Genomic DNA, 17,224 nt, shown 5'->3' with positions numbered 1-17,224 from the left:
GAGAGACAAAGAAAAGATATGATATATTTACTAGATATGATCTATTATTAAATAGATTTAACAGATTACCTACTTACTAAATATAATAGATTCAAATTCTAAATCTTATCTATTTATTAAATAGATCAAATTCAGATTTAAAATGTGACCCAATTGCATTTGATATAACCTATCTACAACCCATCCCTATACAATTGCCACCCCCTAAATAGAATCATGGGCAAGGTAACTACTGACTCGTATCATGAGCCTTTCCAATTTGTGTAATAAGACACATTTAAATGAAGGAATTACGACAATATCAAGCAAGTCATCAATAATCAAAACATAATAACCAATGACTTCATCCTATAATAAAAAAACATGTGGATATACACATACATCTAACAAAGTAATCCCAGAAAGATATTTTGCTTGTAACCCAATCAGTCATACCGTGTTACCGTCCAAATTATAAAAGCCTCTAGATATCACCAAAACAAACCAATCTGACTATAATTTTGATACCAGCAATAACAACCCAAAAGCTTACCAAATTAGACGGCAGAAGAGGGTGTCCTCGCGGCTCCCGCATCTGTCTGTGCTCCTTTCTGCGTGGTCGGCGACACTCCGCTGTCAGCCATTTAAAGCGGTCCCGTCACCGTTAGGTATCCAAATGATTTCTCCTCCGAGTCACCTCTTTCTTCCTCCACCCAAGATCTACACTTTTTTTTTTTTTTTGCCCTTAAAATTTTCGCTCTATTTAGCCGCAAAAAGAAAACGCATGCGACCTGAGACCCTCTGGAGTTTACAAGCTCCGGCGATCCCTGATCACGCCTTGGCGGCGGTGGCCGGCAGTGGTTTCTGGAGAAGGGTGGTGAGGTAGACCCCGCCGTAGCGTAGGCGCCGGCGTCGGTCTTGTTCCCCACCGCCCATTTGATGATCTTGTATCCCAGCCGCCCGATCATCGGTGCGTACACCGCGTCCAGATCCGACCCCTTGCAGAAGAAGTGGTCCACCCACAGGAACCCCCCGGCCCGCAGCACCCGCTCCGCGTCGTACAGCAGGAACTCCAGCGCCGGCGCCGGGATCCACCGGTTCACGGCGTGCCCGGTCCGGACCAGGTCGAGCACCCCGTCCTGGACCGGGAACCGCTGTTGGAGCGGCGCGTGGAGGGGGACGACCCCGCGGAGCGCCGCCGCCTCGCTGTAGGGGGCGCCCAGGTTCATGGTGGTGGTGAGCACGGTGGCGTTGGCAAGGAGGCGGAGGTGCGCGGCGAGGGTGCCCGTGCCGCCTCCAACGTCGAGAGCGAGGCGGATCGGTGCGGCGCCGGCGGAGCGGGCCAGGGAGAGGAGCTGGGGAAGGGGGAGATCGAGAGAAGACTTGGCGGAGAGGAAGCGGAAGGCTTCGGTCTTGGGGTCGAAGCCGAGGGAGGTGGGGAGGCAGGAGAAGGAGCGGCAGGGGGCGGCGGGGGGCCAGAGGACGGCGGCGTCAGGGAGGGAAGGGGGGAAGGGATCGGAGGGGAGGGACGAAGGGTTGAGGGGCTTCGGTGGGGTAGGGGAGAAGCAGCGGCGACGGGGGAGGGGGTGGCAGCCGCGGAGGAGGAGGGGCTCGGCGACGGAGTGGAGATCGCGGGGGCAGGGGCCGAAAGGGGTGTAGTTCATGTAGCGATGGAGGAGATCGGGATGGTTGGAGCAGGCGGAGGCAATGGGACCGACGTGGGAGAAGAGGAGGAGCTCCGACGGGGAGGCGGCGGGGGAGGAGGAGGCAGAGGCGGAGGAGGGGGAGGAACGGAGGCGGGTGAGGTGGGTGATGGTGGCGCGGATGCTGTGGAGCTGCTGGAGGAGGTGGTTGGGGACGTCGGCGGCGGCGGGATCTAGGATTTGGGGGTGAGGCGGGGAGTTGTTGCGGGTGGAGGAGAGGTGGTAGAGGGAGAGGATGTTGGTGGTCACCATGGCCACCAGGAGGAGGAGATGGAGGCCCATTCCGATCCCCATCCCCGTTCTCTCCTTCCTCATCGATGGCCCCTCCTCTTTCTCTTCCACTTACCCTCTCCCCCCCGCTCACTCTTTGGCCCTCACTCTTCAGTAATGTGAGTGTAGATTGTGGACTCGTGGGAGAAGGCTGAGAAGTGGGGGATTCCATCCTAGCATGCGGCCACGCGTTTTTGTTAGTTAATAAAAAAAGAAAAGAAAAGGGGATTTATAATAGTAGCTGGTTGGGATTAAGATAAGGTTTTACTCAGATCTAGGGGTTAAGGTGGATCTAAACTAAATTATCAGTAAAACCGTGGTCTGATCGGAAAGGTTGCTTAAGAAAAAAAAAGAGGAATCTTTTGACATTTCATCTTATGAAGATCGTAAGAACTTGATGCGCAGATTGACTGACAAGTGTCGGAATGAAACCAGTAAGTTTTGTTCTGTAAAAAAAAAAAAAAGTTTGGGATATTATATTTCAAATGACGCGTTCCCCTTATTTGGAAAAAATGATGCTGCTGGCGATTTATATTAAACTACACGCTATGCAATTTTTGAGAAAAGTGATTTGTTATAAGTTTTAGATTGAGAGGAGCACGGTTTCAAGCGAACTCTAGCAATCGAAGCTCTGGAGGCTAAGGTGTGGCTTCCTAGCATATCATTAATAAAATTATACTACTAATAAAACCTTTGAATAGTTAATTATGTATCTTATTGTTTATTTTAAATTTTTAGTTGTAGCTAAAGTATACGTGAAGCTCAAGTCGTTGTACGCAGGACACCGACTTGTTTTCACATTGTATCAAAATTCTTCTTTAAGGCAATTTGCAACTTTCGCTAGCCTTCAAAAGATGTTGGGCGTGAGATCTGTATCACTAGACTTGCCTATCTTTTCATGTCTTCTCTATGTCCTTTTCTCAATCCACTACCTACTTAATAATTGAAGTCTACTATTGTGGTTATCCTACTCGGAAGGCTTTTATTGCCACTTCTCACGAGCTGAACATGCAATTTTTTGAAGCAGACATGGCATTAATATTTTCTCCATTCAAAACTCCATGTGCTCAAGAAATCCTCAATCAGATTTGTGATAGAAGGACATGATCTTTCTCCATTTTTTTTTTTAACTGATTGAAGATCTTGTATATTATTAAAAGAATTATTCTTAATTCGTTGTATGGCTTACTGAAGTACCATATTCCGGATTGGCACATATTGTGCATATTTATATCGCCTTTTTAACAGATATTTGTTCTTTTAAAGGTCGTCAGTGTGGGGGTGGGAGGGTAAAAAGCTCTATGTTCCAACTCCCATTTATCTTTAATATCTTTAACACTTACAATACGAACACATAGGTGTCTCTAAGATGCAATTCCAATGACAACTAAATTTTGTTTCTGTATGATGTATATAATATACCGGAAGGAGAAACAAAATTTATAACATGCACCTAATACCGAAGCACCAAGACAGGTCAGGAACCGGCCAGAAAAGATCTACCACCTATTTAATCTATAATATTAGCTTTTTGGTTTTTTTGGGGGTTACAAGCTTTTTTTTTTCTCCTTTCCAATGGGAAAGAATTCTGTGTACGCATGTCTCAACAATTAATAGTGAACTCTCAACATTCACTAGCAAACTTAATCGCTGAGAGCCGACTCGATAAAAGGCTTGTTTTCTCTTTTAAAAATTAAGCTACTACTTTGGATCCAAATCAATTCGAGAAAAAAAAATATATATAATCCAAATTGAAACATTTGGATCAAGTGTACGTGTATGTGTTTCACGGGAGCAATTTTGGATTGAAAAATAATCTACTTTTCAAATGAATTAGATTTGGACTAGCAGATACCCCAATCCAAATACAAACTAATCAGGGAAAAAAGTAATACTGTGTATTTCAAAGCTAACTTGATTTCTTTGCTTTTTTTTTTTTTTTTTTTATTGAAGGTTATAGTATCACTTGGTTACTTTTCTGAGAAATGAAAGGTGCAACTTTGAATAGTATAATCAATTTGTGCTGTTGATTATATTTTATGCAGTTGTCAATTAATTCTTTTGTTCAATATGTTTTTGATAGTTTTACATACTATTATTGTTACTATACTGCATAACATGTCTAGTAATAAATCAATACATACTTATCATGTTTTACATCTGAAATATTCTTGATTGAATTCAATAAAAAACTCTAATGCATTAATAAAATAAATCATAGTTTCATGCAATCCAATCCAGTAAAGTAAATTAGGCCTAGATTTATTTGTTTTTGATCAAATTCAAGTACAAATAGGATTTGGCATGTGCCCATCTCTCATCGAACTTGTTCCATTTGCAGCCGGATCCTATTATTTCTCAAGTTAGCAAAGAGGCTATTTGCACAGATGGCAATAGGCAATAATAACTCAAAAATTCGACAGAGAGTTAACAAATTATTGAATTTGAACCCGAAAGAAAAAAGAAGAAACCAATAACTTGTTGGATTAGACTTGAATTGCAAATTTAGGTCCAACATATTATTGAGTCAAGACTGAATTTAGACCAATTCATAGGCTAAATTAGAAAGCTCCCTGAATTTGGGTCAGGCCAGTCCCTGGCTCACAGGCTCACATATGATTAGGCTAGGCTGGGTCTCAGGTATCAATCCTCGACTGCAACGTGGGATCGATAGACTCGCGGTAGGAGAACCGATAACGTAGCCCAGACCATTCAGCACTGGTTCCGTCACTCCGGGTGCCGGTATTAAAATTTAAGGCTTCCCCGTCCCGCCTCCAGGCGGCGAAGGATGTTTGTTTGTAGTGTAAATGGACGTCGAGATGCTTTCGGGTCTACTGAAAGCCTGCGTCGCCGGCAAATCCTTAGCCCAAGGGAAGCTCCTCCACTCCAAGTCCATCTCTCTCGGCCTAAACACAAACACCTATCTCGCCAAAGCCCTCATCAACTTGTACGTCTCCTTCAACCTGTTCGACGCGGCTCGGCTGGTCTTCGAATCCGTTCGGAACCCATCAGACATCTCCTTGTGGAACGGCCTCCTCTCCGCCTACTCCAAGAACCACATGTACGACGAAGCCCTCCATCTCTTTGATAGGCTCCTGCTCTTCCCTCGCCTTAAACCTGATAGCTATACCTACCCGAGTGTTCTCAAGGCCTGCGGGGGATTGGTTGCTGCCAAGAAAGGAGAGTCGATACATGCCAACGTGCTGAAATCGGGTTTCGGATCTGACATTGTCGTCTCGAGTTCCCTCGTTGGCGTGTATGCAAAATGTCATCGCTATGAATCGGCAATTCAGGTTTTCGATGAAATGCCTGAGAGGGATGTCGCATGCTGGAATACGGTGATGTCTTGCTATTACCAGGATGGACAGGCGTCGAAGGTTTTGGAGGTGTTTGGAATGATGAAAAGTTGTGGTTTTAAGCCTGACTCAGTGACATACACGACCGTGTTCTCTGCTTGTGCAAGGCTTTTGGATTTGGAGACCGGATGGAGAGTGCATGAGGAGTTGGTCAGAACTGGATTTTATTGGATGGGTTTGTTAGTTCGGCAATTGTGGACATGTATGGGAAATGTGGTTGCTTGGGGAGTGCTAGGGAGGTCTTTGAGCAGATCCCGACTAAGAGTGTTGTCTCTTGGAACTCGATGATTGGTGGGTATTCTTTGAAAGGGGACAGCAACTCATGTTTGGAGCTCTTCTCGAGGATGAATATGGAAGGAGTTCGGCCCACTTCAACCACTATGAGCAGCTTGTTGATAGCTTGCTCTAGAACTTCTGACATGCGACGTGGAAAATTTATTCATGGTTATTTATTAAGAAACCTTATAGATGTTGATATTTTCATAGCCAGCTCGCTCATTGATCTATATTTCAAATGTGCAAATGTTGCATATGCTGAGTCAGTTTTTAAGACCATGCCCAAAGCAAATGTGGTTTCTTGGAATGTGATGATTTCAGGATATGTGACAGCAGGCTGTTACTTTAAAGCTCTGGATTTTTTCAATGAGATGAGAGTTTATGGGGTGAGACCAGATGCTTTCACCTTCGCCAGTGTTCTATCTGCTTGTGCCCAGGTAGCAGCTCTAGAGCAGGGAAGAGAGATCCATAAGCAAGTAAGCGACCACTGTCTGGAATCCAATGAGATGGTCATGTGTGCTCTTGTTGACATGTATGCGAAATGTGGTGCAGTTAGAGATGCAAAATTAGTTTTCGACAAGTTACCGGTGAAGGACATCGTGTCATGGACTTCCATGATCATGGCCTATGGATCGCACGGTCAATCCACCGAAGCTTTGGAGCTTTTCAGTGAAATGCAGAAAGCAAATGTCAAACCAGACCGTGTCACATTCCTTGCAGCAATCTCTGCTTGCAGCCATGGAGGACTGGTTGACGAAGGTCGTTATTATTTCAATCAGATGACACGGCTCTATGGAATCAAACCTGGCATAGAGCACTACTCCTGCCTCGTAGATCTTCTTGGACGTTCGGGAAGGTTGCAGGAAGCTTACAGTATACTTAAAAATACACCTGGTTTAAAAGCAGATGCTGGTTTGTTAGGTTCACTGTTCTCAGCATGCAGTTTGCATAGGAATTTGGAACTGGGAGAGGAAGTTGCTAGGCTTCTTGTTGAGATGGATCCGGATGATCATTCTACTTATATAGTTCTGTCGAACATGTATGCTTCTGCTGGAAGATGGGATGATGTACGCAAGCTAAGAGCAATGATTAGAGATAGAGGGTTAAAGAAGAAACCTGGTTGCAGCTGGATTGAGATTGAAAAAAGAATTCACCAATTCTTTGTGAATGATGATTCACATCCACAAGCTGAGTTTATATATTCATTGCTCGGTAGTCTTTCCGAACACATGGAGAAGGATAAACCTCGGCAAATAAGAAAGTGAATGGAACAAATGGACTGAGCATGCAAAATTGATTTCCTGAAACAGCATTATGTTGTCGGCCCCCGAACCTGTGGTCTGGAAATCTCTGTATTCGGCCCGGGTGTGAGCTTCAAGACAACAAATATTTGAAGTGCTGAAGCAATACATATTGACCTTGTGAACCTTTGCAGTAGAGGTTGATGAGAGGATGGATATTAAAGGATGTGTTTCTACTTCTTCAGAAAATCTGTATTTTTGGCAATGAAGACTTGGACACAAAGAATAAAGCAATCCTTAAATATGGATCCGGTAATCATTGGATAATTCTTTCTTGAAGGCTAGAAGAACGTGAAGCTAGTGGCGAAAAGGAGCGCTATTGGTAACAACTAGTAAAAATTAAGGAGATATTGGATTACAGATGATGGTACAAACTTGGGTGATGAAGAAAGTTTCAGGTATCCCAATTCTTGGTGGTCAGACTTCATTCACTCCATGATCAGGGTCAGAGGTACCAATCCTTTATGCATCACACGGTTTTGTGTTATCTGAAAGTAGTGATGCAAGAAAAAAAATTGTAAGTACCCCGAAAAAAGTGAGTATCCTCTTACAAGATCAAAACATTATAACTATCATCATAATCATTGTGACGCTTTTTGATACCTGCTAAAGTAACAGCTATTTATGACGGACCATCATAACGTAAATTAGGACCATTACCTTCAAGTATATGTTTTTTTAAAATGATTTTTAAATAATAAAATTTTCTTTTTAAAATTCTACCCACAATTAATTGTTCTATTAAAAAAACTATTATTTTATCTTAAAAAAATAAAAGAGATAATACCGAAGTATGCTATTTTGATATTGGGCTCTGTACCAAATGCCACTCTATCATTGTACTTGTATAAGGATGGTTCAGCAAATGAATATCAGAATACCTCTATACCATACATCAATAATCATATGTCCCATACCATCTAATTCCATATGGTATGGCGTGTGTTATTTTTTTTAGATTATTTTTATCATATCATCACGACAGTAATAATTTTAATAATTATATTAATATTAAAAATCTTAGCATCAATAATGATTTTTAATTATTATAATGATTGATAATAGTTTGGTTTAAAGTTAAATGCAGGTAAAATCAGTACAAAAGATTTATTAAATTTATACTATTGACTTGGCATCTAGACGGTTTTTTTTTTTTTTTTTTGGTAGAAAATTGCCGTTTTTCTGTTTGACGATATAAGTTTGTAGCTTAGATCACGTCTTTTTTCCCGTCTTAAAAAAAGGATCGCCATGTGCGGTTTACGGGTGCCCTATAGCATTACGCTGTGAAACGTTGGCAAATGAGCCTACGTTCCCATCGGAACCTAAGGTGACCCCAACGACTGGTCTTTTCTGTAACTGGGGTGACCTAAACGCTAGAGCCGAACGCGTCCCTTTCCGATTGTCCGCTAGGTTAGCTTTTGTCAGAGTCGGCCGACAGCTGGTTTTCTTTGAAAAATTACACCCACGTCACGAGCACCACGTGACGGCCTGTGCACCGTACCAATCATACATTCCAATTCACATGAATCTTATTTGGCGTTTGCTACAGTATTTTTTAATAATATTTTTAATAATATTTTATTATAAAAAATATCTTATTATATTATTTTTTATATTTAATTATTTTTTAAATTTTTTTTATAATTTTATTCCGCATTGCTCGTCTCTCTCTCGATCGTCGTCATCTTCTTTCCCCGTTTATCCACCAACTTGAGCTTGCTACCAAAGCCATCCTCTTTTCTCTTCCTCTCGGCCCATGTCCACATCGATCAAATTTGCCGCTCGCTTCTTCACCCCCTTCTCTTTTGCTGCTCGGGCTTGCCATCGTAGTCATTTCCTTTCCTCCTCCTCCTCCTTAGCCCACTTCTTCACCAATCGGATCCATCGTTCACCTCTCCACTACCGTCATTCATCTCTTACTACTTGCTTCTCCATCTTTTTTTTTCTTCCACCACTCAGGCCCACTATTCCCTTTTGTCCTGCTCTTTTGTCGCTTGCTTTTTCGAAGCTACATGCTGCTCCTTTTCTTCTTTCTCTCCATCACAGAGTCCATTGCTTGCCTCCCTACCACCACATGTCGACCTTCGATGAGAAAGGACAGTGCTCTATCACGAAGGAGAGAGGAGAAAGAGGGGGAGAGGAGGGAGGAGAAATGGAGTTCACTAATTTTTTTATTTTGAGATTGTATCTAAAATTTGAGTTATTTTTTTGTACCAACCATGCACATGACTAGTTTAAATTGATTGTTGGTAAATAGATTAATACTGTCTATCTTAAAATAGATGGTCAAAAAAAAATTAACAATAAAATGATCAAAAGAGATTTTGAAATACCGTAGCAAAATCTATCTTATTTATGTTATATTTTTTTTCAAAAAAAATATTTATTAGATCAAATGCACTAGTTTAGCGATGATGGTTAAAAAAGCTAAATCAATGCGAAAAAAGATACATATAGTGTTACACACAATGGATCGTGATTGGATAAACTTAATGCAACTTAAAATTTCATTCATATGGGAAGCTGCCGTCATGCTCACGAACTATATCTTGATTTTTGGGTGTGCTTAGTTCGGAATTTCGTTTAATCGCATACGTAAATTTCTCTTTGGGTGATAAATGTGCAGACGTTCAACATACTGCTCTAAAGGACAGAGCTTGAATTGGGTTGGCTTGCAAAATTGACTTTCTCATCTTATTTAATCCAAGAAGATGCCATATCTTTTTGTATGATTATATATGTTACTAAATGTGCCATAATTCTCTTATATCTTGGGTCCCATTTTGTTCAGATCGTATGTGTTTTAAATAATGATGGAACTCCCTCAGTGTATTTTTATTTTATATTAATAAAGCTTGCTGCTCCTACTTTTACACCCAACACCCTCCTTTTTTTTTATTTTTCTAATTTTGACTCAGGTTTTCTTAGATTCGGTTGAAGGCTTTGTACGTCTACTACCATCATGTCTTGTTATCCTCCGCAGTGAAGCCAAGAACTAGGAGGACGGGAGCAATGGCTGAGAAGAGCAAGATACTTATCATAGGCGGCACCGGTTACATCGGCAAGCGCCTCATGGAGGCGAGCGTGAGGTTGGGACACCCGACCTCTGCTCTGGTGAGAGAACACACTCTGTCTTCTGATCCAGAGAAGGCGAAGCTCATCGAAGCTTTCAGGAACTCCGGCGTCGTTCTGCCCTATGTATGCACCCAGCCACTGCTATTACTTGGTCTATGCTTCCTTTATTTTAAAGTCCTTTCCTTTTCCTGTTCGATGATATAAGTTTACGACTTCCATCACGTTTCTTTCCCGTCTTAAACGAAGGATCGCCTTGTGCAGTTTTACATGTGCCCACGCTGTAGAACGTTGGAAATGAGCCTACGTTCCCATCGGAGCCAAAGAAAACCAACGGCTGGTCTTTTCTTGAGCCAGCGACCTCAACGTTAGAGCCAAACCCATCCCATTCCCATCGCCCGCTAGATTAGCTTTTCTCAGAGTCGACCGGCAGCTTTTCCTTTTTTTTTTAATTACACCGTACGTCACGAGCACCACGTGATGTTCTGTGTAACATGCCAATCATACATTCCGATTCCCATGAAACTTATTTATCTTATATTTGTTAAGAAAAAAATATTTGTTAGACCAAATCAATCAGTTTCGCAATGGATCAATTCAACCACGACCCAAAATAGATGGCGATGGATAAAAAAACTAAACACACGTAAAAAAAAAAAAAAACAATACATATAAATGGTTCATGATTGAAGCGGTCAGCGTAGAGATAAACTTAATATAATTTAAAATTATATTTATTTGAAATAATTATCATTATGTTCATCATAAACAGTACAGTAAATTGAATTGTATTTTTTTATAGCAGAACATTCCGAACAGTGAATCTAAAGATGAGATGATTCTTATTGATTTATTATTTTATATTTTAATTTTATAAGATATTTTGATATTGATATGGCCGTCTATTTGAACAAAAAAAAATATCTCGATTTTTGAATGTGCCCATTTAAACGTATATCTGGATTTTTCTCTCGATGATAAACGTGCAGACATCCAAATACTGTTTTAAAGGACACAGTTTGGATTTGATTAGCTTGCAAAATTGATTTTCTCATCTTGATACAGGGAGATGTCACATCCTTTTGTATTATTGTGTATGTTGCCATATATATGTGTCAGGATCCTTTTATATCTTGTGTCCCACGTGGCTGTATGCGTTTTAAATAATGATGGAACTCCTTCAGTTACTTCTATTTTATATCAGCTTGCTTCTCCAATTTGTACTCTAAAAAAAACTACATCTCGATTTTTTTACCGAAGAAAACAAATCACACCCGGATTTGGTGTGCTGCAGGTACGTTGCACGTGATGTAGAATATAATTTCTTTATTTTTTATTTTTTTTTAAATATTTGACTCAGGTCTTCTTAGACTCGGTTGAAGACTTTGTACGTCAACCACTGTCATCTCTTGCTGTCCTCCCCTGTGAAGCCAAGAACTACGAGGACGGGAGCAATGGCTGAGAAGAGCAAGATACTTATCATAGGCGGCACCGGTTACATCGGCAAGCGTCTCGTGGAGGCGAGTGTGAGGTTGGGATACCCGACCTTTGCTCTGGTGAGAGAACGCACTCTGGTTTCTGATCCGGAGAAGGCGAAGCTCATCGAAGCTTTCAGGAACTCCGGCGTCGTTCTGCTCTATGTATGCACCCAGCCACTGCTGTTACTTGGTCTATGCTTCCTTTATTTTGAAGTCCTTTCCTTTTTGGCTGTTTCAGTTCTTTGTGATGCACAAACTTTGTGATGTTTGAGAGCAGGGGGGTTTGTACGACCAGGAGAGGTTGTTGGAGGCTATAAAGAAGGTGGATGTAGTGATTTCGGCGTTGGGGCACCAATCCCCCAAGAAGTTGGCCGACCAGGTTAACATCATTTCTGCCATCAAGCAGGCTGGGACCGTTAAGGTATGTGCAAGAAACCTCTCTCTCTCAAATAATTAAAAATAAAAAAAAAAAGCTGGTTACTTCTGGATTCTTGGTTGGAGATATGATTTTTATTGTTTGATTATTTTTATCTTGTCTCATGGGTTCTCAGTTACCAATCTATGAAAATCATTAGGATTTTGAAGTTGGATTTCTGAACGTTGCCCTCTGATGTGCAAGCAAATGCACACCCAAAATTGTGTACTATCTCTAAATGATATCGCATTTTCTAGCATTGATCTAACAACTTACCTCTGTTTTAGTTTTCTTTTGCTCACCATAATCCAAGTAGAGACCTTATGCTTGATAGTTCTTTTGTGTTTTTGCACAACCTCTGAATATTTTGGATGGATGAGCTGCAGAGGTTCTTTCCGTCTGAGTTTGGTTTAGATGTTGGACGTATTGAACTTATGGAGCCGGCAAAAAGCCAACTTGGAGTGAAGGTTCAAATCCGAGAGGCCATCAAGGAAGCAGGGATTCCTTACACCATTGTTTCTTCCAATTTTGGAGCTGCATATTACTTCCTTCAGAGAATTGGGCAAATTGAACCTATGGAACCTTCTACAGGCCAGATCCTTGTGTTAGGAGACGGAAACTCTAAAGGTGATACATAACCATCTTTTTAGCTTGCAGTATGTATTTTCCAAATTTTATTATACTGCCGCATTTTCTTATAATTCTCATTAACCCTTTGTTTCGTATGAAGGATGAATTGAAGAGAGGATAGATAGAAGAGGAAGGATGAACGAGAGAGAGAGAGGATGAATATTTCATCTATCTTTTTATAAGTTTTGTGAAACATAGAAGGATGAATTGAAATGATTAATTTATCTATTTGATATAGGAGCAATGAAAGGAAGGATGCATGATAGTTATATAATATTGTTACTAGATTACCCCTTGATAAAAATATCACTATTATCAATTTATAACACTTATTTATATTAAAGAAGTATACAATGTATAAACTTATTACTTATAACCTTATAATTTATAATTATATAAAAAATTATATAAATATTTAATTTTAATTTAATCTAATTTAATAAATAATTTAATAAATTAATTATTAATAAATTAATCATATAAATAACTAATTATTTATAATTTATTTAAATAGTTAATTAATATTATATAGATAGTTAATTTTAAAATAGTAAATAAAAATATAGAAATAGAAGATAATTCTAATTATTTAATTATAATTTTCAAACTTATGTTCTAAAATAAAAATAATGAGTAATAAAATTTAATAGTATATGATTAATAGTACATATAAAAATATATATAAATAGTATGGATGAAAAAGTGAAAAAATATTATAGTTCTATCAAAAAAATTAATGAAGGGTAACTTTATCAATGCGAAAATCTGTCCGTCCTTCCTTTCATCCTTCCAAAATGGAAGCATGCAAATTGGTAGGCCAGAATGGATGTACAATCCCTCTTTTTTCATCCATCATCCATATAATCTTTTGAATCAAATGGTTGATGGAGGCCATCTATCCTTCCACCCTCATCCATCCATCCTCTCATGGCTCCAACCAAACATAGGGTAAGTTCCATTTTAAGTGAAAACTGCGAAGCCTCCCTCTAGCTGCTATATAAATACTGTGACCTTGCCTACCTATCTACAAACAATAGGTGTTCAAACTACATTAGCAGTCCATTCAAGCATCAAGGTTTGATGTATCTGCACATCGTGCTGCTACCCTCCACTAGACATGCATCTAAGTTGCCCTTGATGTAATTATTGCAATTGAGAGAAAATACACGGCTAGTGGAGGGTAGAATATATATTTATTATTTGGGTCACAACAGTGCCAAAAATTGGCACTAGAATTTATATGCTTGGGTCCTTTTCAAGTGAGATGGTGGTTACCTTTCTTTCTGAGAAATAGATGTCAGGTTTGAACATGAGTGGTGGGAAACCACCGTAGTTAAAGAACTTTTGTTGGAAGGGATCAAATGATGAAATTTCTTTTCTTTTTCATGATAAATAGGGTGAAGATTTCCAAAATGAAAGGTTCCTCTTATTCTTGTAGGCTATTAGTACAGCATTCTTTTTCTTTTTTTTTTGATTGAAAGGGAGGTCAAAACCACCCATCTTTTTATTGATTTAAGCCAAAAAATACAAAGATCTCAACTGCCAATGAGAGGAGGCAGCAATCAAAAGAAAGAAAGATGAACTATTCTGTTACAGTGAGAGGAAAAAGCAGAGGTGAGCCTGATAAAATTTCATGAGTTAAAGCAAGGCTATAAGTACAACATTCACAAATGCATTTAGTGTTAAAGTCAAATGTCTATCTAAAAGACTCCATGATCTTTTTCCAACATTCATGGGTTTAGAAAGGAAGATTAGAATTGACATCAAATATTCAATAAGGAGTTTCAGTGACAACTGGCTGCATCATTTTGCTATGTCTAATGATTTTCGGGTTCCATGAAACAATATATTCCTTTTTTCAGTAATTTTTGTTCGAGAAGAAGATGTTGCAACGTACACCATTAAAGCTGCAGATGATCCAAGAACTTTGAACAAGATATTATATGTGAGACCTCCTGCAAACATTTATTCTCACAATCAGCTAATATCCCTCTGGGAGAGAGAGTGGCAAGACCTTCAAGAGGATTCATGTATCCGAGCAAGAGATATTCAAGAAAATTCAAGGTAATGAAGACTCTCCCTAGTCTCTAGGCTGGACATTATCATTAATAAATTCTTAGTTCATTATCTTGTTTTCAATGTGCATGATGAAGTTTGCACAAGTACTAACAGGCCACTGTTAATCACTTCTTGCAGAGTCTCCAGCTCCCTTAAACTTTGGTTATGCCATTGCTCATGCTGCTTTCGTGAAAGGAGAGATGACAAACTTTGAGATCAACCCATTAATTGGTGTGGAGGCCTCTGAGCTTTACCCTGATGTCAAATACACCACAGTTGATGAGTTCATTGACCGATACATTTGATGGATCATGTGGTAATTCAAAGACTGTATTATGATCTTCCAATAAATAAAGATCATATTTTTGTGATCACAATGGGCAAGGGTGCTTATAGCAGTCGATGCACAACATAAAGCATTTGCTTAAAGTGTAAAACTTAGTGGATTATGGATAACCCAAACCAACGGCCCATTGGAACTGATCTACGATGGAGGCAGGTTTAGGTTGGACTAGAACTACTTAGCTTAATATTTGTAATTATAATTGGGTCGAACTAGAAGAGGTTCATGCTATAATAAATTCTTGTCAAGATGCTCAAATATTTTTCCTATAGGTTTACCTTTTGAGCATTCTGTTACAAGTTTTCAAGTTTTGCTAGTATTAGTTGTAAATTTGTTGTTGCTATTGTTGTGTCTGATATAGAAAAGGAGGTATCCTTCACTTAGTAACTGATCTCTGTAATTCTGGTAAGCTTGTGAGCCTTTTTCAGCCATGCATCATATTCATTTATCCTATGAAATTTGCATTGCTTGCCATCAATATTCATATTTAACAAAAAGAAACCAAAATTTGTAATTTAGTTTAAAAGATGTTCTGGAATATGTTTAATTAATCCTGATGAATTTGGTTGCATATACTAGTCAGCATTTTAACTCTGTGTCTTGGCCGGTGGGGCTTGAATAGTAAGAGGAAAAGGCATATTTTTCAGTGAATTAGATATTTTGGAGTCATATTGCATCTACAGACTCAATTGCATTGCATGGGGCATAGAAAGTGCAGGACCAGCTTATCATGTCTATCATGAGTTCAAAACCTCACATACCATGTAGGTGGTTCACACCATAAATGCGTCATTAAATATGAAGTTCATGGGTTAGTTGTTTAGTTCATAAAGGAAAGCTATCTGCATTCCATTGGTAAATGTATCACAAAGTTTTTCTTCATCATGGCTTAAGTTTTTCTTCAACATGGCTTGCTACTTTACAGCCATCCTGTATTTGTTAACCTTTCTTTTTTTCGTCAAGTCTACATTGACTTCTCCCCCTAGGTTTCGGTATGCCAATTGTTATAGCCCAAACCAACCCAGCCCAGCAGATCAAGGCCCAAAAAAAAAAAAAAAAAAAAAAAAAAAAAAAAAAACAGAGTATGCAAAAAATCGGGAAGAAGACTCCCGGTAGGAGTCTTCTTCTCCGACGAAACCCAAGCGAATCAGGATTCCTAGGACCCTTCGGAGTCCTAGGACTCTCTATAAGAATACCCCCTCCCCCTCTAGACCGAAGATCGGCCTCCTCCCTCTCTCTTTCTCTCCATTTTTCTCGATCAAAGGCCGCGGACACCGGTTGATTTCTCGCCGTGATTGCCGCCGACGAGGTCTCCGGAGGCTGAGGTAAGTCTTTCTCTTCCTCCCCTCTTTCTTCTCCTTCCTCCCATGCTCTTGTGCGCGGCTGCCGGCGACGAGAGTCGCCGATTTTCCGTCGGGAAAGGGACCTCTGTTTTTAGGTCTCTTTCCTTGAATTTTCCGGCACCGGCGATCGGAATTGATCGCCGACCACCCTCCTCCGTGACCGGGGGAGTGATCCCCGTCGGCCGCCGGCCTCCGCTGCGGCGATCGTGGCCTGAATGGCCCGGCAAAACATGGGCCACGCCGGTCCTCTGTTCCGGCGTGGGAAGAACCAAGAAAAAAAAAGAAGAAAAGAAGAAAAAGAAGAAGAAGAAAAAGAAAAGAAAAGAAAAGAAAAAGAAGAAAAAGAAAAGAAAAGGAAAGAAAAAGAAGAAAAAGAAAAAAAAAGAAAAGAAAAGAAAAGAAAAGAAAAGAAAAAAAAAATAATAATAATAATAAAATACATATATATATATTTATATATATATATATGAACAAATAAGTAAGTAAATAAATAAATAAGTAAGTAAATAAATAAATAAATAAATAAAAATTGAAATTGATGAGAGAGAGAGTTTCTCTCTCTTCTCTCTCTTCTCTCAGTCTGAACCCTGATTTTCTCTCTCTGGAATTGGACTTTCTCTCTCTACTTTTTCTCTCTAGAATTTTCTCTCTCTAGCTTGTTTCTCTCTCCTAATGGATTTTTCTCTCTCTAAAGTCATCCTTCTAAGATTAGCGTAGGGGAAGGCTTCATCTGATGATTCTGATCGAGTTTAGAGACGAGTCTGATTTTAAGCGAGATTTTGATTTTGGGATTCGTTAGATTTAATTTTGAATTAAAATTAATATAAAAATATAATTTTGGATAATAGGCACGAAAGAATCTCCTAGAAGTTAGTCGACCCGTTCATTCAGTGCTCCGTGAAAGGTAAGTAATGAATCATCTTTCCAAGATATTCCATATTTATTCTGAAAATAAATAATTATTCTCTGAAATTATGCATGATTTATGAAATTATGTTTT

The 17,224-nt window shown here is 39.6% G+C and overlaps 2 protein-coding genes and 1 pseudogene across 2 annotated transcripts; 2 read left to right on the top strand and 1 right to left on the bottom strand.

Annotated features, from left to right (window-relative positions):
- Window positions 1-328: 328 nt before the first annotated feature.
- Window positions 329-2,127, bottom strand: LOC105043972 (probable methyltransferase At1g29790). The gene is given in 2 exon segments (XM_073255506.1): window positions 329-885; window positions 888-2,127. Coding segments are annotated over 2 exon segments (1,185 nt in total). The 5' UTR covers window positions 1,998-2,127; the 3' UTR covers window positions 329-810.
- Window positions 2,128-4,658: 2,531 nt separating this feature from the next.
- On the top strand, window positions 4,659-7,131 carry LOC105043973 (pentatricopeptide repeat-containing protein At5g27110). The gene is given in 2 exon segments (XM_010921728.4): window positions 4,659-5,471; window positions 5,474-7,131. Coding segments are annotated over 2 exon segments (2,088 nt in total). The 5' UTR covers window positions 4,659-4,759; the 3' UTR covers window positions 6,850-7,131.
- A 4,204-nt stretch (window positions 7,132-11,335) lies between these two features.
- On the top strand, window positions 11,336-15,029 carry LOC105043974 (isoflavone reductase-like protein; annotated as a pseudogene).
- Window positions 15,030-17,224: the final 2,195 nt, after the last annotated feature.

Source organism: Elaeis guineensis, chromosome 4 (assembly GCF_000442705.2).
Source record: "Elaeis guineensis isolate ETL-2024a chromosome 4, EG11, whole genome shotgun sequence".
NCBI classification, from domain to species: Eukaryota; Viridiplantae; Streptophyta; class Magnoliopsida; order Arecales; family Arecaceae; genus Elaeis; species Elaeis guineensis.
The sequence above is the reverse complement of the archived record's forward strand: the minus strand, read 5'-3'. Positions and strand labels throughout refer to the sequence as shown.